General features: G+C 35.8%; 1 protein-coding gene across 8 annotated transcripts; it reads right to left on the bottom strand.

Annotated features, from left to right (window-relative positions):
- Nucleotides 1-763: 763 nt before the first annotated feature.
- On the bottom strand, nt 764-26191 carry MSH4 (mutS homolog 4). Of its 8 annotated transcripts, none has more exons than XM_058028655.1 (20): nt 25315-26191; nt 22703-22867; nt 21751-21914; nt 19047-19157; nt 18206-18321; nt 17393-17566; nt 15042-15217; nt 14227-14294; nt 11565-11639; nt 11052-11116; nt 10323-10492; nt 9356-9492; nt 8829-8932; nt 7820-7944; nt 6787-6987; nt 5494-5612; nt 4847-4975; nt 3197-3371; nt 1504-1592; nt 764-1157 (listed from the first exon to the last, which is right to left on the bottom strand). In XM_058028655.1, the coding sequence occupies exons 1-20, from the start codon at nt 25319-25321 to the stop codon at nt 972-974; spliced, it is 2556 nt and encodes an 851-aa protein (XP_057884638.1). In that variant the 5' UTR covers nt 25322-26191; the 3' UTR covers nt 764-971. The 8 variants fall into 8 exon arrangements, with proteins under 8 accessions (XP_057884638.1, XP_057884631.1, XP_057884635.1 ...); XM_058028648.1 differs by lacking the exon at nt 25315-26191 and adding an exon at nt 24792-25058; XM_058028652.1 differs by lacking the exon at nt 25315-26191 and adding an exon at nt 24792-25058 and having other exon boundaries at nt 6787-6855.
- Nucleotides 26192-26524: the final 333 nt, after the last annotated feature.

Raw genomic sequence — 26524 nt, 5'->3', positions numbered from 1 at the left:
GATATAAGGCTGAAAGAAAAACAGGAACAAACCCCAGGACTAAGTATTGGAGAGTGTGACTAATGAAGGTGTCAAAAAATCACCAGCTTGAATAGAACAGATTACTGTCATGGCTCGGCTGGGACCCTTTAATTAACGTCTGTCTCTTGGCAGGACCATAAACCCTCTGATAAAACATGAGGGAAAACTGAATGGTTGATGTGCTCCAATTTTGGTGCTGCTCAACCCTAATCCCAGCCCATGCCACCAGTGAACACCCTGATCTCTGAGCCTTTTCTTGGGGATATTTCACCTTTATCCATTCTCTTCCCCTCCCAGTATCTCTGTGTGATCAGAATGAACCTGATGAGAGGCTTCTCCATTGCAGGGTCTTTGGAAATCCTGCAGTGACTTCGAGACTGAGCAAGAGGAGTATGAGAAAAACGGGATCCTTTACCGCCAACTAATACCAAACACCTTACTCTGGAGAAGAGAGAACAGCTTGTTTTTACACATCCAAATTCCTTCAAGTTTCAGTATCATGTTTCCTGGCATTGTGAGAAGTGTTTAGCACAGCAAAGTGAATAAAATGGTCTCATTTTCAGAAAACACAACTGAACAAGAACAGACAGCAAAACTGCTTTGAAGCAATTTGGGCACACGTTTCCCTTTTTGCAATCTGAGCTTTCTTTTTTATCATGCCTGAAATTCTGAGTTCCTTAGAGTTGCCCCAGTCCTTCCCTCTCAGTGCTGCTCTAAAATGATTTGTATTTTTTGTCAAAAAGAATTTTGTTCCTCAGAGAGGACAAATGCTTTTATTCCAGGTATGTCAGGGTAGGGGAAACCCATAAAGGATATGGTCATCCATTACCTGAATGTAATTTAGACTAATAATTAAAAATGTAACACCATGTGAAAAGACTGTACTAATACTGTGGGAAAAAACAGAATCATCTTGCAGTCATAAAATTTAGAACAGCCTATGTTACATGTTACTGTTGCTCATCATTTTCTCTGGGTGTGGGACAACTGGCTTCATATTTTTTCTTCAGGGCTTTCAAATATACACGCAAACTGTCAGGGTCCAGTCGAGAATTTCTGGCAGTCTGAACCAATCTCATTGCTAACTGGTATGCAGCTCTCTGTTTCATCATCTCAGGAGTGCTCTTCTGTCTGTGCTGTTCTTAAAAATATACATACATTAAAACACGAAATTATGTTCCATTTTAAAAAAACCAAACACTAGTATTAGCTATTTTCTAGCCTGTTTTTGATCTCCCAATTCTTGGTTTACATACAAACATTACACCTGTACTCCTTTACCCACAGGGACATTTTGTGTTGTCAGCTAACAGTGACCTTCAGTATAATCTTTAAGAACTGGCTCCAGAAATACAAAGTTTAATGAAATCTATTTTCATTAAAACATAGGCAGCACTTATCCTGTAACCTTTCAGAAACTGAAAATAGATTTCAATAGTATAAAAACTGTGAAATACAGCATTAAAATTTTCTACTACATACCAAAATTTGTTGTGCAATGTGACTTGTGATTTCCTTTGCATCCAAAATTATGGATGATGGTAGGGAGGACACTTCTGCAGCTTTTAGTCCTAAACATATAAAACACAAATCAGGATTTTTTAATATAATTTTTATCCCTACCTTCCATTTTACGCCTTCCAGAATTAACTTAGCCTGTTTTTCTAAGGGGTAAAGATTTAATTTTAATTTTTATTAAAATAATTTCAGTGTATTTTCTCTTTGTGTGTGGGGGTTTTTTTAGGGGCTTTTTTTGTTGGGGGGGAGGTGGTTTTGGGTTTTTCTTGTTTTGGATTTTTTGTTTTTGTTAATGAACAATAAGGTTTGGAGAGATACAAAATTAAATGTCGACTTTATTTTAATGCTATCTCTGAAACACACCTCAACATCAAGCTACTGCCGGTAATACCGTAAATGGGTAGAATGAGACATATTAGGGGGTTAAAAGAAAAAAAAAAAGGCACCATGGTGTTAACAGCTTTCTCGGTTTAGGTTTTTTAATTTGGCAGAAAATACAGTGGTTTTGCTAATTGCACTCTCAATTATATCCAGACATCCAGTGGACAGGGATGTAATTTTTCAACTTCTTTGTTGCCAACAGGCACACTTCCAGATACTGATGGTAAGAAAGAGATGTAGATATTTTTTCCTGCCCTAACATGATTTTTTAACTTCTTCCTTTATCTGCACCCCTGGAAAATCTGTGGTTCATTGGGTGGTTTAATACTACAGGTTTAAAGATGGAGAAGGGTCATGAAGAGCCCTTGCATCCTTTCTTAGAATGTGACTTTACTCAAAGTAAGGTAAAGCCAAGACATGAACACTGAGTTTCTAAAGGTCTCCTGTTCTCAGAAATTACTCTCTAAACATACAATTCAGTGGAGTTAATGTTGGTCTAGCATCTAAAATTGAGCTTGTCACGTGTAGCTAATTTCCTCTTGCTTAAATTTTACCTAAATCAAGCAATCAACATCTGAATCTAGTATTTGGGAACATACAGATTTCTTTAAATCTTTGTCATTCACTCTTGACCCATAATTAATCAATCTGTACAATCTATACTTTAATTTATTCTGAAGTTAAAAAATAAGTAAATCCACTTTTCAGAGAACACTGATGCTTTTGTAGACCCTCTCAAAATTGTCTTAGCCTAATATCCTGTAAAATTCCTCTCCTTTTTTAAAGAAACTTGGTTCTTTTTTGCTAATCAAAAAGGGCCAACCTGCTGCTAACCAGTCATATCACTGCTTATGGCAGACACATCTTCAAGTAACTACAGAACTTAAAGATGTGTCTGCCATACATACATTTGTTCACTTCCCTAAGTGCAGATAAAATGAACTCAAGCAGTATATACTCAGAATTACCCAACTCATTCAAATAGACATGAATCGAGGAAATACCAGCATCAGTAAGACATCAGTAAGATTTTTTTTTTCACTACAAAACACCATATAAGTTCTTTATACTACCCTAAACAGCTATCTCACTATGTGGTTACCTAAAACACGTAATTATTTGGAACAAATGATAGACCAGCATATCACTCTCTCTCTTTGAGAGAGACACAAACTCAAGAGAAACCTGTCATCAGAAAAAACACTGTTCGATGCCTAATAACTGAAATAGTATCTTGTGTAACTTTTGCTAACTGTAAGTCACAGGAATCCATTACCATAGTTCTTTTCCTCTGTGTACCCTTTAGAAAGTGTGTAAGTGTAAGCAATTTTCTCCTTATTTCCAGCACTGCTTCTCACATGTTGCACTTCAAAATGGTAGTTTTCCACATTGGGATATAAAGCGTCTATATGACATAGTTCCAGGAAATGCGTAGCAAACAGTGTAAATGCCTAAATAAGGAAACAAGAAAGAAAATTTATTTTGGCAATGATCCAGAAATAAATTAAAATAAATAAGAAAAATTAAATAATCTCTCAGATGTCCAGGTTTTCCTCCACAACACTGAAAAGCTGTCTTTACACTACTAAAGCAAACAAAAATCCTTAAGGGATGCATTCTAGCACTGCCAAGTACATCTTTTCCAACTGAGAATTCTTCTGCTCATTTCTCAAAAGAAGGAAAACAGTATCAGAAACAAAGAAGAATCCACTATGCTTATAAAATCTGACTGGTGTGGACTCGAACAACTGTCAAATGGTTGCTTAATTCTCTCAATGAATTCTTTATTAAAAGTACAAGTGACAGAAAGTATCTGAGCTTTTCAAACCAAAACCCCCTCATAAGTACTCTGAATAAAGTCTGAGGAGAAACAAACACCTGCACACTGAAAATGTTCATAACAGCCCCCGAGACTGATCACATAACTAGCAACAGAGGTGAAACTTGCAATCCATCTAAAATTACCTGCCACTTTTCTAAACAAGTTTCTAACCTCTGTGACCAATTCATAAGTTGGGTGGAACTACCACTGTACTTTGAAAGGTAGCCACCAGGTAAAGAGGTTCACTTTTAACATTCAAGCATAAAGCAAAACTAAAACTAAACTAAATAAGTAAAACTAAACAGACTGGGTTATTCTCTTTCTAGACAGAGTTACAAGCTTGCAAGCAAGCTGAAAAGATATGGTGACCGGTGTTTTAGTTTTAAATGCACTAGAGCTAGTTTTCTTCACAGTAGTTTGTGTTGGGCTGCTTTGGATTTGTGACCAAGACAGTACTACTAACTCACCCGTGTTTTAGCTACTGCAGAGCAGCGTTTGCACAGCACCAAGGGCTGTTCTGCTCCTCACCCTGTCCCACCAGCAAGCAGGCTCGGGGGTGTTCATGGAGCTGTCGGGGGACACAGCCAGGATGGCTGACCCAAACTCACCCCAGGGATATCCCACACCATACTACACCACCACAATAAGAACTGTGAGGAAGGAGGGACATTTGGCGTTCTGGTAACAGTCACTGTGACGAAATGGCATTCCTGGGCAGAAAACGACTGAACAACTGCCTGCCAATAGGAAGCAGTGAAAGAATTCTTTATTTTGCTTCTGCATATGGCTTTCCTTACTTACTAAACCATCTTTACTTCAGCCCACAAGTCCTTGGGCTTGGGCTCTTGCTTGGGAGCAAGCAAGCAGCTGCGTGGTGTTTAGCAACTGACTGGGGCTAAATCACAACAATCAGTGAACAGAACTGCATCTTATGTCAGCATGTTTCCTCTATCACTGCAATTCTTACTATTCACTGGTTATGCAAAACACATATCTAGCCAAGAAATCTTTGCAAAACTGTTGTTAAATTATGAGAAAATACTGTATTTACTTTCAGGATGACAAAACAATTCTAAGGCTTAAATTCCTCTAAAACAGAATTACCTTTAAGTTTAACAGATATTCACAGGCAGCATAACAAATTCCAATACCTTCTTCAGCACTGGTACCTCTGCCAAGTTCATCAATAATGATAAGTGACTTATCATTAGCATTTTGTATGATGTACGTTATCTAGAAAAATATTCAAAGTGTTATCATTCCTACAAATGTGGATCTTTAAAAAGGAATTTTTTATGTTATTCAGATGGAACATAATGCAGAAATTAAAAAAAAATCTCTTAAGATACAGCAATTTTACCTTCTCAAAGCTATCAAACAGCTGTCAATTCTAATCAAGCAGAGTGACACTACAGAATTCTTTCTCTTTTTTTGCTGAACATATCACTTACCGTCAAAATTATATCAGTTTGTGAGAGGAAACTGAGAGAGCTTAGGCCCCAACAAATGATAATTTAAGCTGACCCAAATATATTGGAAGTACTATCCAACAAAGCACTGATTTTTATTCACACTGGAATATCTTTCTATTTAAGAGATGCTTAGTTTTCCACAGTTTATCATAAAAGAGAGGAAGGCTGAATTTTTTACTGTTTTTCAAAGTACACACTTCCAGTGGAAACAGACTAGAACAATTTCTACTAGCTTAACAGTACAAATGGGCCTTGGACCTGGATAGCTATATTTCATACCTCTTTCATTTCCTTCATGAATGTTGATGCATTTGTTTCAATATCATCATCCATACCTATTCTGGTAAAAATCTGCTCTGCGATTCGAAAAGAACAATACTCTGCTGGGACATAAGAACCTACAAAACAAATAAAATACAAGTTTCTCTCATCACTAAAACATATGCCTGAATACGTCACTGGGAAAAAAAATTACTTTTACACTTGGTTTTTGTGCACAGCAGAGAAAGCATCTCACTTGATAAAGTTTTGTAAATGATGTTCTGCCATTAATTTATAAGAAAAAAGTTATTATATAGATAGGATAATTTGGAGGCTTATTAGTGAAACTTGTAAGAAATCATATGCCTGAAGCTGTTTGTCAGCCTAAAGGGTTGCAGAACTCTAGGATTGTTTTACATTTCTGCGGCCACTGATTTACTAATCCTAGGAAATGTTAGTTTCCCAAAATCAAGATGATGTTGCCTTTATCAGACTTCAAAGCATAGTAGTTTTACTGAACAGGAAAAAACAGGAACCTTCTGCCAAAAACTTCACAGTCTGCTTTATTCATATTAAACTCACAGTTTTGAGAGCAATTCCTCAAGAACTTGCAGTTATTGGGGACTGAACCCACAAATGTGTGATGGATAAATTTTATTCTCCACTACTAAGTAGCTTCATTCTATAGAGTTAGGTCTTTGACATGTGCTACCCAGACTTACTTTAAAAAAAAAAAGTCCTGAGGAATTCCTGAATAAGGGAACGAATCTCAGTTAGACATTACGAATAGCTGGTTTCCTTTTACAACTTTAGTAACAGAACCTTGAAATATTTGTTACTACTTGTATTTGAAGTAGTTGATTATTTATCTACTAATTGTACTTGTCTGGAGACATGTTTCTCTATGGAATTTAAGTATGCTAAGAGTCATGTGTTTCTTTTGGATGACTAACACGTGTCTGATCAGCATACTTGAAGTACATTCACTATCAATCTAGCAGAGGGTGCTAGATTGGATTAGGGTGCTCCAAAGAATTAGGGCATGCAATTGTGCTTCTCTGAAGACAGACAGAGGGGGGCTTCAAGACACAGAGATGAGGCCCCATATGTTTCCAGCAGCAGATGAAAAACCAGTTGCCTCTGTAAGCAATGCAAGAGCTGGTAGAAGAAAATATTCTACAAATTACCTGTTAATATTTTATTTAGCTAAAATGTTATTCTGGAAGCTAAATCACTCAACTTTTATAAGTAATTTTAACCAGAAAAAAAATGTGCTGCAGAAGACGATTAATACTGTACACTCTTACTCACCAATCTGTGCCATAATTTGACAGAGAGCAATCTGTTTCAAGTATGTTGATTTTCCACTCATATTTGGTCCTGTAATAATGACAAAATTGTTGCCCTCTGTCAGGTACGTGTTGTTAGACACAGGTTTTTCCATAGCTATCTTTTCAAGAATGGGATGCCATCCTTGCTTGATTGCTAAAGTATCAGTAAATTCTGGACGAACTAAATGAAGAAAAAAGATGTAAAACACTGAGGAGTTAGTGTGGGAACCTTTACATTACTAAGCTAGTCTGTCTTGAAATAAAGTTAATTCTTCCAGAGCAGAGCTCTTGGGAAGAATTACCAGCCACTTTCAGGCACAGATTCTCATTACCATGCAAGCCTTCATGATTTATGACTATAAAAAGAAACCCATGACTGAAACTTTATTTCTAAATTAATTTTCTGTGGTTTTGTTCCCTAGTAAGTAGGACTAAACTCCAGTAATAAAAATGCAAAGAACTGAAGTATTTTTATAAAGTACAAGGGTTGTGGACTCCTGTTACTTCTAGGTATGTACTCTGTATTTGCATGCTAAACATGAAAGTAGCATTCCTTCTATTTTTGTTATATGTTACCATACTGATTATTTGGAAATGTACCATGCCTACAAAGATCCATTTGATGCCAGAGAACTATCTCTGCGGATCTCTGTCAGAATACAGTTCTTTTCTGAACCAATTACACATGGCTCCTTTATCTACCAGCATTAATGGAACAGAAAAAAGCATAAACAGAGAGCGTCCATACACTTCATGCTTTTGAGTGGAATATGCTTAAACTGTCCATTTCAAGAAGAGTGACTGGGAAGGTTTATGGCAGCTAACTAGCAGAATTTAATTTCGATGAATGGAAGCAGAAAGAAAATCAGCATAAACCTGGCAAAGACAGAGCAGAGACATCCACCTAAAGACTACTGAGACAGAAAAAGAATAGAACCAAACAAAATAGTCTGGTTATTCTCCATCAGAAGGCTCTTGATCTAACCCATAACAGAATCAAGGAAGAAACTTACCATAATCAGAAAGAGTGCAGGCATGGGCAAAGGAAAGCAGCATATCCAGCATAGACACAATGTCGGACAGCTTGTATAAGCAATGAATGTGTTCATAGATCTCATTCAGTAATTTACACACTATTCTGAAATAAGACATGGATTCAGCTGTTGCAGGGCACATCTGTCACTTTATAAAACTTACAGAAATAAAGGATTTATAATGTCCATGCTGCATACCTTAGGATAAAAGGTCACTCATAAAATGCAATCATGTATACCAGATGCGAACAAATGTATAAATTTCTTGGAAGTAAATTAAGATCTTGTACCATCATCTCAAGCTAACCTTCTGCTGATGAGACGTAAGACACACATCTCAAATACCAACAGCTCACATGAAAGCTTCACACAGAGAATGAACTAAAAACATAGCTATGGAATCAAGTATGTTGTATTAACATGGGAAATATGACTCTAATTCCCTTAGATCTTCATGTTAAAAAAACCCTACATGGTTGCTAGAAAGAATTTCCATTCAACTGACAGGTAACATTACACCTACAAAGTTGTGAATCAGAGGAGAGCACTATGACATGCAGCAAGGACAAGATATAGAAATAGACAGTTCTGCTCTAAATATAAGGAACTGACTAAAAATACCAATTCTGCATTACAGATTCAAAACTAATGCATTCATTGTGCCATTTTGTGCAGGCAATTCATGCATTAAAAATTTACACGATGACCACTTCTATTAATAAATGCCAATATATTTGCAAACATGTTTAATACAATACACGATTTACAGGGAGGGGGTTTGTCTCAGGAGGTACAGTTGAACAGTGTTGCTTTAGAATATGGCCATAATTTAACAGAAAGAGAGCTTTAAAAGCCCGTGTACAGATAATTGGAGAAAATAAATATACTTAGCAAAGTATATTTATTTATTAATAAATATAGTATATTTATCAAATAAGTATATTTATATAAATAAGTCTATTTATATAATAGTTTTAAGAGGTCTTACAAGTAGGTCATGTGATATATTTCTCTCAGGGACTCCTGACATCTTTCATTCATTTTTATTAAATCTGCTGAAGTGAAGCTGTATGTGTTTTTCATTTTCGTGATCTAGGGGGAATTGAAACCAACAGTAAGAGCTTGCCTCATTATCAGCAAGAAAAACAGCTTCTAAAACCAGAATTAGGAACCATATGGGGAAACAAAAGAGAAAAAACAATGTCCAGTTTCATTTTCACTACATAATTTTTTATAAAAATTCCATTTAAGATAACAATTAGCAAGATACACAGCTTTATTCTTGCGCAAAACATAATTGCATGTACTTGCACATTTTTTGATTATACAACTGAATACAGGATAGTTATAAAAAGATCCCAATTAAAACTTCATTTACTTCTAAATATCTTCAGTGAAATTATTTTTATTGTTATTTACTACATAATGTGCAGTTTATTGATATATTATACAAAGTACACAAAGTATAGTAAATAAAGTAAATATATTATGCTAAAATATATTTTGTACATATACCTTTGTAAATTCTGAAGGAAGCTGGCCATTAGGTAATGTTGAACAATCAGCATTCATCTGGATAAAAAATCCACGAGCAGAGCTGAAACTTGTTTTCATGGGCAGGCTGTACTTTTCAGCAAGTTGCGTTATCATACCTACATACCACATACAAAGATTTAACCCAAATTACGTACATTCAGGTACATGCCTCTCCCTCTCCTCCTTGTGGTGGTACAAAGATGGAAACTGCTAATGGAAGGTTTCAGAAACACAAAACTAGTACCATCTCTATTTTTCACTATGTATGAATATAGGATTAGAATAAAACAGGAACTTCATGACATATGACAGGTGCTAAAGTTTCTGATGCTCTTTAAGGTTTCCAACTATAGACTAAACTAAGATGGTCCTTTCTAGAAATCAATAATTTAAACTAAAAAAAGGAAATAATTTTCAGACAAAACTTTTTTCTTCTATTTTGACATAATGATTAACAACAACGTTAGTAAAATGCAGAAATGCACATCATGCTAAAACTCCTTTTGTTCATGTTTTCCAACTCTTAATACCTTAGGTAAAAGGTAGTCCATAGATAGATCAAGACTGCTTAAAATATAAAGAACATTGAACACAGATACTTTAAATGAAGAAACTAAACCAAAGATTTACATGTTTTAAGCAGAATGTTTTAGATGGAGTAATTCTGTTCCATTACTTCAACTTTTTTGCATTTCAAGAGAACAAGGACTAGCAGAGCTTTGAATACAGGAATCACCATATAATTGTTCAATTTTATTAAGATAAAACTGAGGTTTTATCCAGAAATGGAGAATCTCAGTTGCTTATCAATGACAATCCATCCATACCAATACTAAATACTTTTTACATGTGAGGAGGTTATAACACATACAATTACATGGCTTCTATACGTCAAGTGCAATCTACTTTAAACTCCAAATAAATACAAATTTTAGTTTAGAAATACCTGCTATGTCATCAACAATTTCTGTGTATGTTCTACGAGCTATGTCGAGGAATTCATTGATGTTAGGCTTAACAGCGTAGCACTTCTGGGTCCTCATACTCAGACATCCTTTTGTGTATCTTGTATCATCATTAATTACACTTGTAATCTTTTCAAGTATAATTCCAAATCTGCAATATCAGTTGTATTAAGAATTAGATACATAATACTTTATGATTTTTACTTGCAGTACCATCCCCAAATTACAAGCAGCAGTATTACAAGTAAGTGAAGCTCCTTTTCTACTGTTAAAACAAAACACTACATTACATTTATATTTTCACCTCAGAATGAATCCTGACTGTACCGAAGTCTGAATAAAAATACTATTCACATCTTTGGGAGATATAAATTATTTCTCAAATGTACATTTTTTTCAAATACACAACACTTGATTTTTGCAATATTATGGAGACTAGGAAACCAATACTCTTGTCTTTTCAGAATTATTTCTAAGGGAGTTTAGTTTAGCAGCAACTTCACTATCACGGCCAGCTCTCTTGCTTTTATCCCTGTATTCATTAGCTGAAAATTAAGATTTTCTGATAATTAAAATCAGCTTTAAGCAAAAGAATTGAGCTATACTCATAACTATAAACAGGCAAAGATGCAACATGCAACATCTTTTATCTTACAGGCACTTTTGAGATGAAAGTTTCCAACACAGTAGCTAAGTATTATGAGAAATACCTTGTATCTTCAAGAGAATTGTAATAAGCCTTTAGCAGCTGTGTGTTACAGCTTCTTAAAGCAGCCTGTTGAATATTAAAACATGGACATGACAGTTACTTCTTTTTGCAGCCTTTTTAAATGACTGAAAGTTTTTAGATTCAGTGAGGCTAACCAGCACTTTTGTAAATAGTCAGTGGAATCTGAACAGGAGTTTCAGTTAAATGTTTGGTATATAATCCACTATTCAGGTAATGGTAGGAATCCTGCTCTTCAGAGCATAGACACAAATGCGTACTTCTGACTGGCATTAAGAATCAACGTTGGCAGTATGTTGGCAGTATTGTGTTCTGTAATCATATTATTTTTTTACTGTATCGATCCCTTCCAACTTGAGATACTCTATGAAATTTAATAAATTGCACTTCACAAAAGGGAAAAATGGCCTGTAGTTCATTAAAAAACAAAAAACAAAAGACAAACAACAACCAAAAAACCCCAAAAAAAACAACAAAAAAACCAAAGGCCACTTACTTTCAGAGGCTCCACAAGTTCTAAGGTATGCTTCAGGTAGATTAAATTAGTTATTTTTGATTCAGCAGTTTTAACCTGTTGAAAAATTTTCTGAATATTGAAGGCATCTGTATGACTGTTCTAAAAAGTACTTAAGAACTAGAAGAACTCATATTCTTACCAGTAAGAGGCTTACAGATTTAATAAAAATTCCTGAAACACTTCATAAGCTCACTTTGACAACTTTGCATCTGCACAATAAATGTTTACCTAAATTTTACAGTGCCTGGTGTGATAGTTTGTCCATCGGTAGTTAAGATTTTCCTATGTTTGAACTGATAATAACTGACTCTAAGAATACCCTGCTAGCCCAAGTTGTGAAAACTTTTAATCTTCTGTGTATACTTAACTCTATACAAGCTCTACACAATTTGTAGATTTTTTCAAAGCAAATACATTATGTATTATAATGAAGCCCACAACCTTTTCCATTAATGCTGTTAAACACAACATAACCCAGTTTTGTTGATTTCTCTTTGGTTAATAAACATGTATCTTAGACATCTGCTCATATGATAAAAAAAAAATCCAGTAAATACTTTAAGATTTTTTTCACAGTAATGACTGTTCTTCAAAATCTTTCATTCACAGAAGCCCTTGACCGACCTTGTTTTGTAGGCCCCTACACTAACACTCACGATAAAGAATTTTGCTGCTGACATTAGGGTATAACATATGTGGCACACATACGCTGTGCGAAAGAATTTTAAGGAAATAACACAGATAAATGTAGATAAGCACATGAACATAGCAGCATGACCCCATGTGAAATCTTTTCTCATTCATATATAATATCTCTTTACTCTTGTGGCTGAAGGCATCTCATAACTTAGTCATATAAAAGTTTTTTTTGTAAAGACAAAACTAAACAATGCTAAATGCATGAATGAAAGAATGCTAATCTCCAAATAAATATGGGGTCTAAGTCCCATGAAGGAATCGGATATCAAAAGAACTGATGTGGTCAAACATAAAAAAGTGGTACTAGAATGGATCTTTGACTAACTAGTTTTTACAGGAATTTTAACTGAACTAGGGTTACAAGTGAATCACTGCACATGATAGACTCCAACCCAAAGGCAGTAAATTATTTCACCATTGACATGATTTTTCAAGCACACATCTCAACAAGACTGGATCAAGCAGTTTTTGAAGTTTAAGGCTTTTCTGCCTTGGAGTCTCCTTGAAGTGCAAGATGTTATTTATGCAATGAATATTAATTTTTTTCAAAAAAGACACTTAGTCCCTCAAGAAACAATGCTTTTTCCTAACTACTTTGTAACTGCATGACATAACCTGGAGAGAGAGCAGTAATTTAAAAAAACCTGACCTTTCCCAACCTATTTTTTAAAGTACTGCCTGGGGAGGTGGTGGATTCACCGTCCCTGGATGTGTTTAAAAAAAGCCTGGATGTGGCACTTGGTGCCAGGGTTAGGTTGAGATGTTAGGGCATGCGTTAAAGCCAATGATCTCGAAGGTCTCTTCCAACCTGGTGATTCTGTGTGAGTGACAGCCTCCTTCAGATAAAAGAATGTTCATGCTGAACATACCACTCACACATTTAGTAACTGAAACTGTAGGCTTTTCAGATGTGCAGCTCATCTGCTGACTGGTGGAAGATTTACAATGAAAATTTTTATGGAGAGTAGAAATGAAACCTAGTGAATAGCCTAGTATATAGCATTTGACAAAAGCAACTGAACTAGCATTTGAACAAGCATGTCTGTTTTGTGCATAGTATGCTCTGCTATACTGGAACCAGTCAACAGTGAAAACACTGCAGTAAAAATGTTTGGTGACATGGTCCTATGCATACATAAAAGCATCCTGTGAGCCAGTTTTAGTCATTAAGAAGAACTCATTAATTCATGCTACACATTACTACAAGGAAAGCTGCAAAAAATAAACATTCTGGGTTTTGATTATGTCATTAAAGAGATTTATCTGCATTTATTACTACTGTCCTGTTTGAGTCTGTACCTGATTTCTTTAACTAGAAGTAGACAAATCCTTTATCTAAGCAGGTAAATCAGCATGTGAGAAGACACTGAATGGTGAAAGAGTTGAGAATATCTAAGATGCTGGCACACAAGCATAAATATAAGCTCAAAAGCAGTGGCAGACATATCCAACTCAAGTACAGTAGGCAAATGTAACTTTTAACACCATGGTTTCAATATGCTTAGTGGAAACAGATCTGAGGTTCAGTAACCCCAATCCCACTGTAGTTAACTGCTGAATCTCGTCTCAACCAAGATTCACTGGTGAACTACATGTATTTATTCCATTTTGATATTTGTATTACATGTGTTAACATGCAGACCGATATATGAGGCAAGGTCTAATGAAAAAATAATCTTGCTCTTAGACATAACAGTCACCAAGACTGTAAGTCACTAAACATTTTTTCCATTTATGCTGATGTGAAGAAAATTCCTCTCTCTCATCTGAGTACTGTTGAATAACATGTACACTTAGGAAGAATAAAGGTGGGGAGTGATGAAAGAGCAAACATTTTTGGAAGTACATTTGCATAAATCAGGATGAATTATAGACATCACATTTATATATTGCATGTTATGGACAGATAATTGATTTTTCCAAGGTGTATTTTGAAACATACTGTATCCTGCTTTGGAATCTGTACCAAAACTGAAAGTAGTTGTTCTGTATCCAGGAATTTTGAGATAACTGTAAAACAAAAGTATACACATCAGAAATTAAACTGAAATTATAAGATGTATTTTCTTTGAAAGGACACAATTAATTAGCTATACTAATGCTAAATCTTTTTCTTACATTCTACTGTCACAAATTATTTACAGGGTAAAACTAGCTTTAAAATAGCTAACATCTGAATTATTTTGTCATAACTATACTTACGACTTAGTACACCTAAGCATGCAGTGAATATGTCAGTTCAGAAATACTTTTTGTTTCTTAGACTGAATTGTGCTTCTCTTGTGACACAGATGAAGATTATATGATCCAGTTTCAGGTGGACTAATTCTAGTATTGTATTTTGCCTTCCTCTGGATCATATGTTTTATGAAGCAACAGGAAGAAATATTTATACGCAAGTATTACTTAAGCAATATGTCTGCTTTTTCATTTATACATTATATATACTTGTATACATCAAACATAATGCATACCCAGCCATAGAGGTAAAGAGACAAACTCCAACTCTTTTAGAAAGCTGTTGGCTCACAGACTTCTGTACACTGTTTCAGAGAAATTCAACTTTTCTAATCAAAGTACTTGAGAAAAGTATTGCTATAATATAGATGACTTTAAAAAATTAAGCGCTTACTATGTCACCTAACAAACCATTAAAAAATACTTTTCAAACATACTGAGGCACACTACGTACTTTCCTATATTAGAAAAACAATGTTTAAAAAGAAATACAGTATTAGTTGTTACAATATAAACTACTACCTCCTTGAAGACCAAAAAAGAGCTCCTCATCCTGGAGTAATTCCTGAACACAGTCCAGTCTTGTGTTAATTGTTTCAGCATCAACTAGAGGTTCCAGGATATTGGATCTAAGTCTCCGACTTCCACCAGGAGTTTTAGTGTAATTTAGAACACCAAGAAGTGTGTGACCATTCCTTTGAAAATAAAATAGATGTGAAGAATACATACACCAAAAAAAGAGATGGTAAGTGTCAGGAGACATTTAAAGGCTAGACTATCCTACAAATCTGAGGCATGCTTTGGCATGCTTAGCATCCCCCTGTTTGCCATGTATTATATGAACTCCAGCAGTTTAGGAAGCTAGGTAATTCAATGTAATTTAATATAATATTAGCCCTCAATTATGTAAGTATAGAAATACATTTGAACGTGGTATTTTATTCATATTTTGTAGTAGTATTTCATTGCTACTGCTATGGTAAAGTTCACATTTTCCCTCTCAATTAGATTAATTAAAATGAACAAACGAACCCTACACAAGGAGGCAGATTATCAAGTTATAATCAGAGATCAAATATTAATAGGAATAATTTACTTGAAATATATATCTGAAAATAATTTAAAACACTCAGAAATCAAAAAGAGAAATCATTTTTTATTATTTAAAAACACATATTTCAGTCAATATAGGAGCTAAATAACATGCTCATAATTTCTACATATTAGTTTCAGCTTTATGGCTTTTACACGGTACATATCCTAGGGTTTCACACTTAAAGGTGATTGCATTTATGCAGAATAAGCCATCTATAATATTTACACCTACTACACAGTCAAATAGTTTTAGAAACCTGAAATCTTCTATGCTATTGGCTGGAAGATGACCCACAAAATACCAGGGCCATAACAACACATTGATTTAAACCAGAACTTGAACAGGAAGAAGCCTGATACAAATACACAAAACACACACCATGAAGTCAGATAGGTAGATAGGTAGGCAGGTAGTAAGATAGGTAGGTAAGTAGGTAGGTAGGTAAACAGAGTGAGCAGAAACACCCTGAAATACCATGGTATAAAAAAAGTAAAGCAACAGTCAAGAGAATTTTTAAAAAATGGGGAAATACCCACTTGTATCAAGCCTGCATTTACTGCATGACGCAACCCGTGACAACACTTAACTGCAACTCTATATTTGGGAGAGTATCCACAGTGCCTGTCTTTATGCAGTTGAGGACTTATTTCCCTGCACAGTTAAATGAAGAGACAAGTCCCTCCAAAATTAAGACTGGCACCCAAATTTGACTTAGGTATTTCTGGTGTGCGCCTGTGCTATTAACTTTTACCTGCTGATACCTCTACAAAGATATCTCATCAGGCTTGGGGGGTAAGATCTATGTTATAAAAATATATCAGCTATGTCTGGCTGATTCAAACTTGCCAATGAATGGATCAGCAAAAATTCTGCATCAATAATGCTAAAAAAAAACAAAAACAGAGAAACTTAAAGTTTGCTCAGTTCCTCATGTAACCAAAACCACCTGTGAAATTAAGAACAGAAAAAGATTTTTTCAGAAAAATATTGCTCCAGAAGTACCTTCCTATGCAAGGCATTCTGTGTTCTACTGTATCTCCCCAAGGGGAAAGCTCTTATGAACAGTACTTGGAGAGTGAGGAATCTCCAGGCTCCCCTTTTTATAACAGGGTGATTAAGAAGACATCTAAATAGAGGTGGATCTCAGAACCTGACAGGTAGCAAAATACAAGTTCGAGGTATTTCTCTTGCTAACCTTAAGTGTAATAGTCTGGAGAAGGAAAGACTTGACATTTCTTCTGCCTACACGGCAACTAAATGCCAATTAAGGAAGTGCTCCAAGCATTGATCTCAATGCGGAAAACCACCATGCAACCAAGTACCACATTGCTAAATTCCCATCTTTCCCACTATTATATCTAAAAGGAAACAAAACAACCTTTGAAGGCTGAAGCATGTCTCTTGTGTAAAATGAGTAAAAGGCAGGTCTTTCAATCCAACATAAGACACTTGCACAAATATTGCCTCTTTCATTTCCCAGTCTGTAAAATTTTGCATAAATAAATGTTTAAAGTCTGAATAAAACATACACATCAATGTAAAGATGATTATGCATCATCTCTTTCTACAATTCACTTTAGGATTTCCTGTGCTAGAAATTTTGCGCTGAATTGTAACGTATTTCTCTGTCAGGATATTTTTACAGAAGCTTGAATAGTATGCAAGTTCTCTCATATAGAAATAAATACAATGGTCAGCTCTTTGATACAAATGTCAAGGAAACTTAAGAGAAATCCATCTTTATAAGAACGTAACTTGAAAAAGCTATTCTTACCGAGAATCTCTGTTATTAATCACTAGTTCAAGATTTTGTGCTGATGATGAATCTATCATAGCTGTTTTCTCACTCCCCTGGAAACGAACCTTTAGTGATTTAGGAGCATAAACGGCATTTTGGATAAATTCAACGTATTTTAGCAAAGCTGCTGCAGCTGCAAGACAGTAATACCTTGGAAAAAAAAATCTTTTATGAATGTTGAATACTGCTAGAGAAATACCACAAAAGTAGTGCACTACAGAAATAACATTTACACTACTGTGGCTTGGCAACTACTGTGATAAATAGCACAGAAAAGGCAGTATATTTCAAATATGCACAAACCCACGCCTACTGAACATATATTCATACAGATCAAATGTTCATAAATGTTTGAGTCTCTGTACACTTGACAGCCTCCACTATATCACTAATATTGTGAACATACGTATTTCAACAGACATATGTGATTTGAAGACCCTGGTCACCAAGTATCAGCACTTAAAATTGTTGATACATAGAAAATGCTTGCTGAGGCCATAAAGAAAGGCAGTCACAGCTAGCTCTTGAAAGGTATCTTTAAGAAAAGAATGAAAAAGACAAAGTGGAAAGCTGTGAAAGCTCAAAAAAATACTCAACTGTAACAGGCTATGTAACAGGCTTTCTATTTACATTTCTACATATATCAAGAACACTGGAAGGCAAAATAAAAAGATCTGTTAAGAGTTTTCTAACTTTTGCAACATGACACAGATATATGTAATGAGTACATAAAATGATTTTGTTAAAAACTTATCTGGTCACGGTATGCTCTTCCTTATTTAAACATACTTTGATTGGACTTCCATGAAAATGGTGCTAAATTCAGATGCACACAATTGTTCTATGTACTCCAAACCCTTTGTTTCATTGAAGTATTTTCTCTGGACAGTTGTAAAAGTCACATTCTGTGAAGATGGAGATGACAGCAAGAAGTTTTAAAAGTTACATCGGAGACACTTCTGTATTTTTCTAGTGATACATGTTTCCAAGAAATCTATCAATTGATTCTACAATCTGTCTTCATAGAAGTATTCATTCTAGCTTACTAGCACAAGCAGGTCAATATAACTGGAGGTGTGTGATGCACAAGTGATTTATGTGAGAGAAAGAGAAGAGAGGTCAGGAAGTAGAAGAACACTCATGAAGAAGCCATCAGCTCCACAGCAATGAAGCAATTCAGTAGTAATTAATAGGTTTTTTTTAAAGGTTCTGAGGCCTTCATATGCATAAATTACTTATACTAGTTCATTTTATCCTCTTTTACCCTGACAGTGCTCTTTTTCCGATTCTATGATACATCAGCCCCACTGATTTATCAGGTTGAGAGAACGAGGGAGAATGCTTGATTTTTTCATTTCTGTATCTTTCCTAGGTTCAGTTTTACCCAATGCCACAAATTCAAAACTTTCAGCTTTCATCAGCAATATACCTATCTCTGTTATTGTCAGTATTAGAAATAGCAGCAGGGGAGCTGCATTTAGTTTATTCACTACCATTCTAAAATTAGACCTGAAAATCATAGAAAACAACATCTTCAGATTTTGAAAGTTGTGTAAAACTCTTAAATCAACCATCATATAAAAGTGATCAACAAGAACTCAAAAACATTGAATGAAATTTTAGATATTACCTTGAAATGCTCCGTTATCAGACCGAACAAATTTGTTGTATTCCCTGCATCACAGGCAGTGTTTGACATTATTATTTCTAGTGGTGTTAAAATCTTGAGTTTAGTAATAACCTGGACAAAAAATTCAAAATAACCCGATAAAAAAAAAAACCAAAACCTAAAATATTTTAAATAATGACCAGCAATAACAAAATACATAACTGTATTCTAGAATCAGTTCAAGTTTCAAATTATCTGCTAACTTCTACACTAGCATGTAGTGAGTCAAATTAATTAAGTCAAATTAATATGTATCTAAATATACATGAAACCAAATTAAAAACAAACAAACAAAATTTAGAGCTTATCCACTGTTATTTGAACACAGAATTATGCTTGCTGTTGAAGCAAGAAATGAGTATTCAAAACTATCTTCCATAGCTATGATGGGAGAAAAAGACTTATTTCAACAGATGGCAGCTTTCTGGGTTTGCATATGGAAGGTTAATGGTGCTCTGGATGATGAAGAAATAAAACATGTCTGAATACTACTAAATCTTTTGATTGAGACTAAATTTTTATTTAGTTTTCATCTCCTCTAGTAACATTTATCTCAGTATTAACATAGCTAAAAATGTGCATATTTTACCAGCTTTATGTTACGCACACCCCCTGTAAGGGTTATTAGTAGATTATATGATCTTTTACTGTATAAGAAAGGACAAACAACATTATGAGTTTACGTTCATTTATACCAGCATTCACAAATTCTCAAGGGAGAAACATGAAAAAACAGACTGTAATTTAACTGCTTACAAGTTAAGATGTGCAAGAAGGGACAGATGACATCCCAGTAAAAAGGTAAACAAGTACAAAAAATACACAAAAAAAAATTATCTAAGGGCATTTGGGGTCAGAAGGCTGTCACTGCCCTTCATAGCTGCTAACCGCTAGGAAATTTTTTTCCAGTAGCATCACAGTTCAGCAGATCTTGAAGAACTTAAAGAATACAAGAAAACTTTCCTGAAATTATCTGCAGAACATTCAAAAACAGAAGTATGCCCAAGGAAGAGAATATACAGTAGGCTGGATTCCAATCACTAGGCAGAGCATGGATTCTGAGTGTAAGTAAACAGCTGATCAGCAGATAACACAGAATTGTTGACAGGAATACGATTAATGTGCCTTTACAAACAGATTGTGTGAATCTGCCTGCAGATAGGGCCAGACTTGTAGATACAGAAGTAACAGGACAAACCATTAATTTCAAAATGTTACTAACTGACACGGATTGCTGCTTAGCCAAGGTCATGCTCAATTCCTGAACTTTCAGAAGAACAAAGACTTAATAGGGTTATGAATATTTACTTCCCCAGCCAGGGTGGACTTAAAGCTAACTTTAATGGTCATGTATCACGTCTTATACAGGGGGGAGCATATTAAGGAGCACATTTAGGAGGCAGATCACGAAGTCTGCACCTCCCAAGTACCTCAGACAGTAGAGGACAGGCAAAAGTTCCGCAGCCAGGAAGATTAGGATAAAAAGCAGGCGGCAGTCCTCCAACAACTTGAGAGACCCCATCAGGAAATGCCCCATGGCCTCGCCCTTTGTTCAAGAATAAAAGGCACAGAACTCCTCTGTCTCCTCTGTGGACATCAGCTTCTGACCATGGATTTTTTCACACATTGTTAAGGGTGTGAAAGATTAAGGCAAGAAATTGGGCTAGGGGAAAAGCAGTTGTACACTAGCATCTCTCTTTCTTTGACTGAATGGTGAATGCAGTATCAGGTCTGAGCACAGAACGGAGAACTCAGTAATCTTAATGGAAAATTAGGAATACATGTGTACAAAGAAAATGCCAGCTTTTATATTGGTAAGGCAGGAAAATGATGAACAATCTGACCATGGCCTGAGAGGCAGCTATAAAGGATGCTCAATAGGTAGCTAGGTATATTAAGACCAGAACAGGTTTTATAAGCACTAATGCTTAAAAATAAAGAAACCCATTATACAACATTGTACATTATACCACTGTAACGCACACAATGTAGTACAATATACATTGTACAACATTATACAACACCTGTTTTAGTAAACAGATTTGATGGCTATTTACATTCTGAGTCAGAGCTACTTACTGTCCTAATAGAGCTTTTGTTTCTTTGAATATTGTAAAGATGCTACAAGCCACATTATTTTCTAGCATGCATACCTACAAAATAACCCATGAAATAAGATGTTTCACTAATGCCATTGTTGCATAAACCAGAGATTACTCACCAAATTAAAGTAAAATATGCAGTGCTGGCTGTAAATTGAGTGAATTTCCTTTCAATCTGAGATGGAGTATTTATGTAACCAATGCCAGAACTATAACTACTCTATCACACACGCAGATATTTATGCACTTCTCAGAGTTGTTTTGCCTGGTGAAGAATACCTGCAAGTTCTACTACCATGTATTGCCCAATGCTCTTCAAAACGAGGCATCTCAGTCCCACAGTGTATTTTGCAGAAATGCTATTTTTCTTTTGAAAAACATTCTTGCCTCTTTAATATCTGAGGCACAGCAAGGAAAAGAGCAGTCTTTTCAACACTGCACATTTTCTAGAACTTGTTACTTCCACTGCTGAGAAATTTCTTCCACAAACTAGAAATTTAATTTTCCATTAGTCATAAGCTTTTTTCAAGAAAGTAAATCACAATAATGAGACTATAAAATACCTTGGCATAAGTTGTATTGTCTGCAAATTGTGATAATATCATCTCAGGATTTTTTAAATCTATACTGGCCATTCCTACTTCACCTCTGGCAAGGCCTCTTCCTTCTACTACAGCTACAATAACTGACGCAACAGTATGAGCAGAAACTGCAGAGGAGGATGTAACTGTAAAACAGTCATATATATTCAGTCATATTCAATACAGATTAATGAGAGATGGATCAACGAGCATCAAAAACGACAGAGCAAGCATAAACAAATATACAGATGCAGGAAGGAATCATTATCAGTTCAGTCTTTAGGAACGTTAAAGACTAAACTGATAATCATTAGACTGTGAAAGAAGTAACTTTAAATCCCATTACTTTCGCATTATGAGAGCACATATGATACATATAACATGGCACAAGGCATCATTATCCTGTAACACCATTTTGCTCATATGAAGCACTGCAAGATGTACCATTAGCTACTAAACATTCAGGAGAACTAGTGTTCTACACCTCTGAACACGTCAACATAAAATACATAAAACGTGCATCGAGAAACTTGATAATTATGTTATATATGATGTCTAATGCATTGCAAGGCTAAAAATGAACCCTGATTAAACATGTGTATGAATTTGGGCTCTTTAGTGACCACACTACATGTCCACAAATTTGGTTTTGGACAATTTGAAAGAAGTCTGAATTCTAACTACATTGATAATTCATACATAAATGCAAACTAAGTAGTAAGAGGATGCAATACCAAAACATCTTCTTAGTACACAAAGTAGTGCATTCTTGTTTGTGTATAGTTTCTTGGCAGTATCCTTTGTGGTACAAAACACATTGTGTTTTGAGTTTGTTTTAGTATCTTAATATAATCACATAGAAAACTAAACTGTTTAATAAAATAACATCAGAAATATAAGTTGGACTGTTTCCTCTAAGAGCTGGTAATCTTACCCGAATAACCCATAAGTGGGGTATGGCTTCTGCAACCAGATCTACCAGAAGAGAGAGGTGTTTTTCCTATACATGCGCTATTCAGGCCTCGCACAGAAGAAGAACTCGTGAGATTCAATGTGTTAGCATTTTCTACACAAGAACTCTTGTCCCCAAAATATGATTCTGAGGGGAGAGAAATAAGTAAATTATGAAAACAGTCACAACAAATTTTTATTCAGAAAGCAATATACAAAAAAACAGCTTACAAAACTTCAATTTTTTTTAGCAAAAATAGAGATATCCAAACAAAATGTCATTCTATGAAAGCTCTCCAGAGTATAAAACGAAATAAATCAGACTGCTTTGAAAACAAGCTTGCATTAAAATTATTTTTTACAATGACATTACCTGCAGTGCTAATAAAAAAATTATTTACATTGTTGAACAGAAATAATACAACAGAAGTCACTTTACTAAGTATCATTTCATATGCTAATGAATTCTAAATTTATGAAAGAATGCTTTAAATCAACTTTATCTCACATTTACCCATCATATGAAAAATCATTATCTAAAACTGCACATGTGTTTATGAAATCCTTTTTTAAAAGCTGAACATTCCTTTTGAAAAGCAGGACAATAAAAGAAGAAAAAGAACCACTTGGGAATGATAACCCTATGAATTTATGGGGATCAACTCTCGGAACTTATACAGTAATCTGGGATGTATTTGTTAACAGCAGTTTCTTTCACACATGTATTTGAGATCTACCTACGTTTTTAAAGTCCTGCAAAATATCTTTGTCTCAGAACACTTTAAATTTTCAATAAATTATTTAAGTAATTTACTTCTTTTTAATTCTCTTGAGATTACTGAAGACATTCTTAACTTAGCTTAGATAACTGTTTTCTAAGATTTAAAAAATGAATGAAAATATAAACAGCAGATCCACTTTAAAAACTCCATGTATTATAAAACATGCAAGCACAAATGTTTCTGTTTCTTATATTACATTAAAAACTGACACACAAGACAAAATACATAAGTAATGGTTTTCAATGATCAATAAATTGCATGAGTCTTTATCGAGGCTGGCTGGTAGAAAAATATCTACTGTACTGGAATTCTGGAGTTTGTTCAGGTGAGGTGGGGTTTTCTTTGTGTTTGTTTGGTTGGGAGTTTTTTTTAATCTTAAAATTGTGACAAGCGATAAAAATATTAGCTCAGATCTTTGGTTGGGGACTTCTTTAGGAGTGGACATATCAGCATATTTTTTTTTAAATAGCACTCACTCAGATTTTGGCCTAAGTTTAGTCAGAATTTTGGCACAAGAGACTTCCTGTAGAAGGCACTGAATCTGGCATAATGGGGAAAAACAGTAATTAAAAAGACCAAATGAACCAAGTGATATACAGCTATTTCTCAAACCCAACATTTAGATCGTCCTGTTTGAAGTAGCATTGTGTTTGGGTTTTTTTTTTTTTTAGGACTCCTCAGTAGTCATATATAATACCTAAACGCATTTTACCTCATTTCCAATTTATACACAATGGAGATACACGTACATCAGAATTCATTGCAGCGTTAAAATAATTTCCAACTCTTTTCATAGTTTCTTTTCGTCTGAAAACACCAAAATTTTAACTTCTTTTTGCTGCCACCAAGATACAGACTTTGATAGTAGATTTTTATAAAGAATGGCAAGTAGCAGTATTGCATTGTAGGAACACAACATTCTTACGGCACACCGACACCCACAGGTTCTTAAAACTATTTCAAAGCCAGGCGTAAAAATAAAAACAAAACCAAAAAGCAACAAAACTCCTGAAACAACCAATAAATCAAACACAAACCCATGTTTCGGTTCTCTCCTGTAAAGCAAACGCTGTGCAGCAATTCAAACACGTTTATTGGTCCCACCAGAGAGCTCAGCTACATCAAGGAACTATTTCCATAGTTCTGTCCAGCTAAATGACAAAGGTCGCTATGAAGCATAGCTGCACCTGCCCCATATCTCAGTAAGGACTGCTTTTAACAGCTCTTTCGAATCCGACCCGAGCAAAGGCAGCAGAAAGAAACAGATAAAGGCCCAGGCAGAGAGCGTACCTCCCCTTTCGGACACGGAGGGCTTCACGGCGCTGTTCCCGGCAGCCCGGCGGGCTGCGAGGCCTTCCCCGCTGGAGCCGCCCGGCCGTGCCGCGCCGCTGGAGGCGCCTCCGGTGCTCTCCGAGCTGTGTGGCGTCTGCAGAAGCCCCAGGGTGTAGCGGGGTGTGTGCTCTGTCCGCCCGCCAACACCCGGCGTGGAAGAGCCGCGGCCCGTGTAGGACTCCGAGGCGGCCGAGGCGGCGGCCCGCCCGCCCGCGCCCGCCATGGTGCGAGCCCTCAGGCCTGCCCCGGCCCGCGCCCACCCCCGGCAACGGCGGCACCCGGGCCCGAGCTGCTGCACCCGGAGACGGGCTCTGCTGGTAAAAGCTGCCGAGCTTTACTGCGGCTGTAAACGGTACCGCCGTGCACAGAGCTGCTGGCCCTGCAACGGGTATCATTACAAATATACAACGGCCACAGCCACGCAAGAGAAATGCTTGCTCTGCTCTTTAAAGCAAGAGTACTGCGTTTCAACGTATTTTACCTGGCATTAATTCTTCACCATTCAGACTTCTTTAGCATGAGCTTCAGCAATGTTTTCTTCCTGCTCAGGAGTTTGGTTACAAAAAGATCCCCAAAATAACCACAAAGCTAGTTTACCTCTGCAGTTGTCTTAAACACCTGCTTGTAGGAATGTTTTAGAACACTACAACTGCTTTGTATATTACCATCATGTAACATACACGACTAAAATGCTTTAATTCACATTTTGACTCGGCACAATTTTGTCTCTGGCACTAAATACACCCGCATTATGAAACACTCCATATACTCACACCTTTTTTAACCTATAATTGTAGAAGATCTTTAGAAATCACAGTTGACTTAGGAAATTACATTGATCAAATTTTCATCAGAGAACTCCAATAATATTAACAGGATTTCAATCTAAAGTGAAATGTTCTACACCGCAGTGCAATATCACCCACATATTAATTTACAGGCTATCTACTACTAGCTACTAAACTGCGTTTTCCTGGATGAAAACAAGTGCACTTGCAAAGAAAACCATAATGAAATTTTAAAAAATTACTTTAAAATTGTTGGTTAACCTTTACGGTTAAATAAAGATCAGTGCTCTCATACCCTCACACTCAACACAAGGTCTTTTTTGTAAGGCTTTTAACTTTTTCCCCAAACCTTGAAAGATAAAATTCCAGGATTTGACCAAAGAATTCATCAGGCAAGTGGGCAGTTAAAAGGAGTAGAGTTTTTACCTTAACTAAAAGCCTGTAGGCTTTAATAATTCATTAGAAATGCTTGAGCACTCAAATTCACATTCTGTTTTTGAAATCCATGACAAGTAAAGGTCTATCAAATATTGACTTTGTCCAGTTCTAGCTTACTCTCTGCTAACACAGCTAAAAGAACCCAAGAACCCAGATATTGAGCCCCACCTGTAAAAGGCAAGGCACATTCAAGATCCAGCCACTCCACTACCATACCAGCTACTGCTCACTGAAGGCCACAGCCTAGCACCCTCAAAAGACAAAGATAACTGTGCGTGCTGTCTACAGCCCAGAGATTAACCATATGGTCTACATAGTAGACCAAAGTACCTACATAGGTCAACATACTATTATACACCACCCTGAGGCTGTGCTACCCTGTCTTTAGTACTGCTCCCCCCTTGGGCAGGGCAGCTGCAACCGTGACAGAGACACCCAACACCGCAAGCACTGTGACTGTGAGCT

The sequence above is a fragment of the Melospiza georgiana genome, chromosome 8 (assembly GCF_028018845.1).
Source record: "Melospiza georgiana isolate bMelGeo1 chromosome 8, bMelGeo1.pri, whole genome shotgun sequence".
NCBI lineage: Eukaryota > Metazoa > Chordata > Aves > Passeriformes > Passerellidae > Melospiza > Melospiza georgiana.
This window is presented reverse-complemented; position numbering and strand designations above follow the sequence as displayed.

What these genes read in the sequence shown, in the direction of transcription:
- MSH4 (XM_058028648.1), bottom strand. Translation starts at nt 25,056, where the DNA reads ATGGCGGGCGCGGGCGGGCGGGCCGCCGCCTCGGCCGCCTCGGAGTCC. An exon ending in ATTAATAACAGAGATTCTCG is followed by an intron (nt 15,218 to 17,392) that starts GTAAGAATAGCT and finishes TTATTTTCAAAG; the next exon opens with GAATGGTCACACACTTCTTG. An exon ending in ATATATCACATGACCTACTT is followed by an intron (nt 7,945 to 8,828) that starts GTAAGACCTCTT and finishes GTCTTATTTCAG; the next exon opens with AATAGTGTGTAAATTACTGA.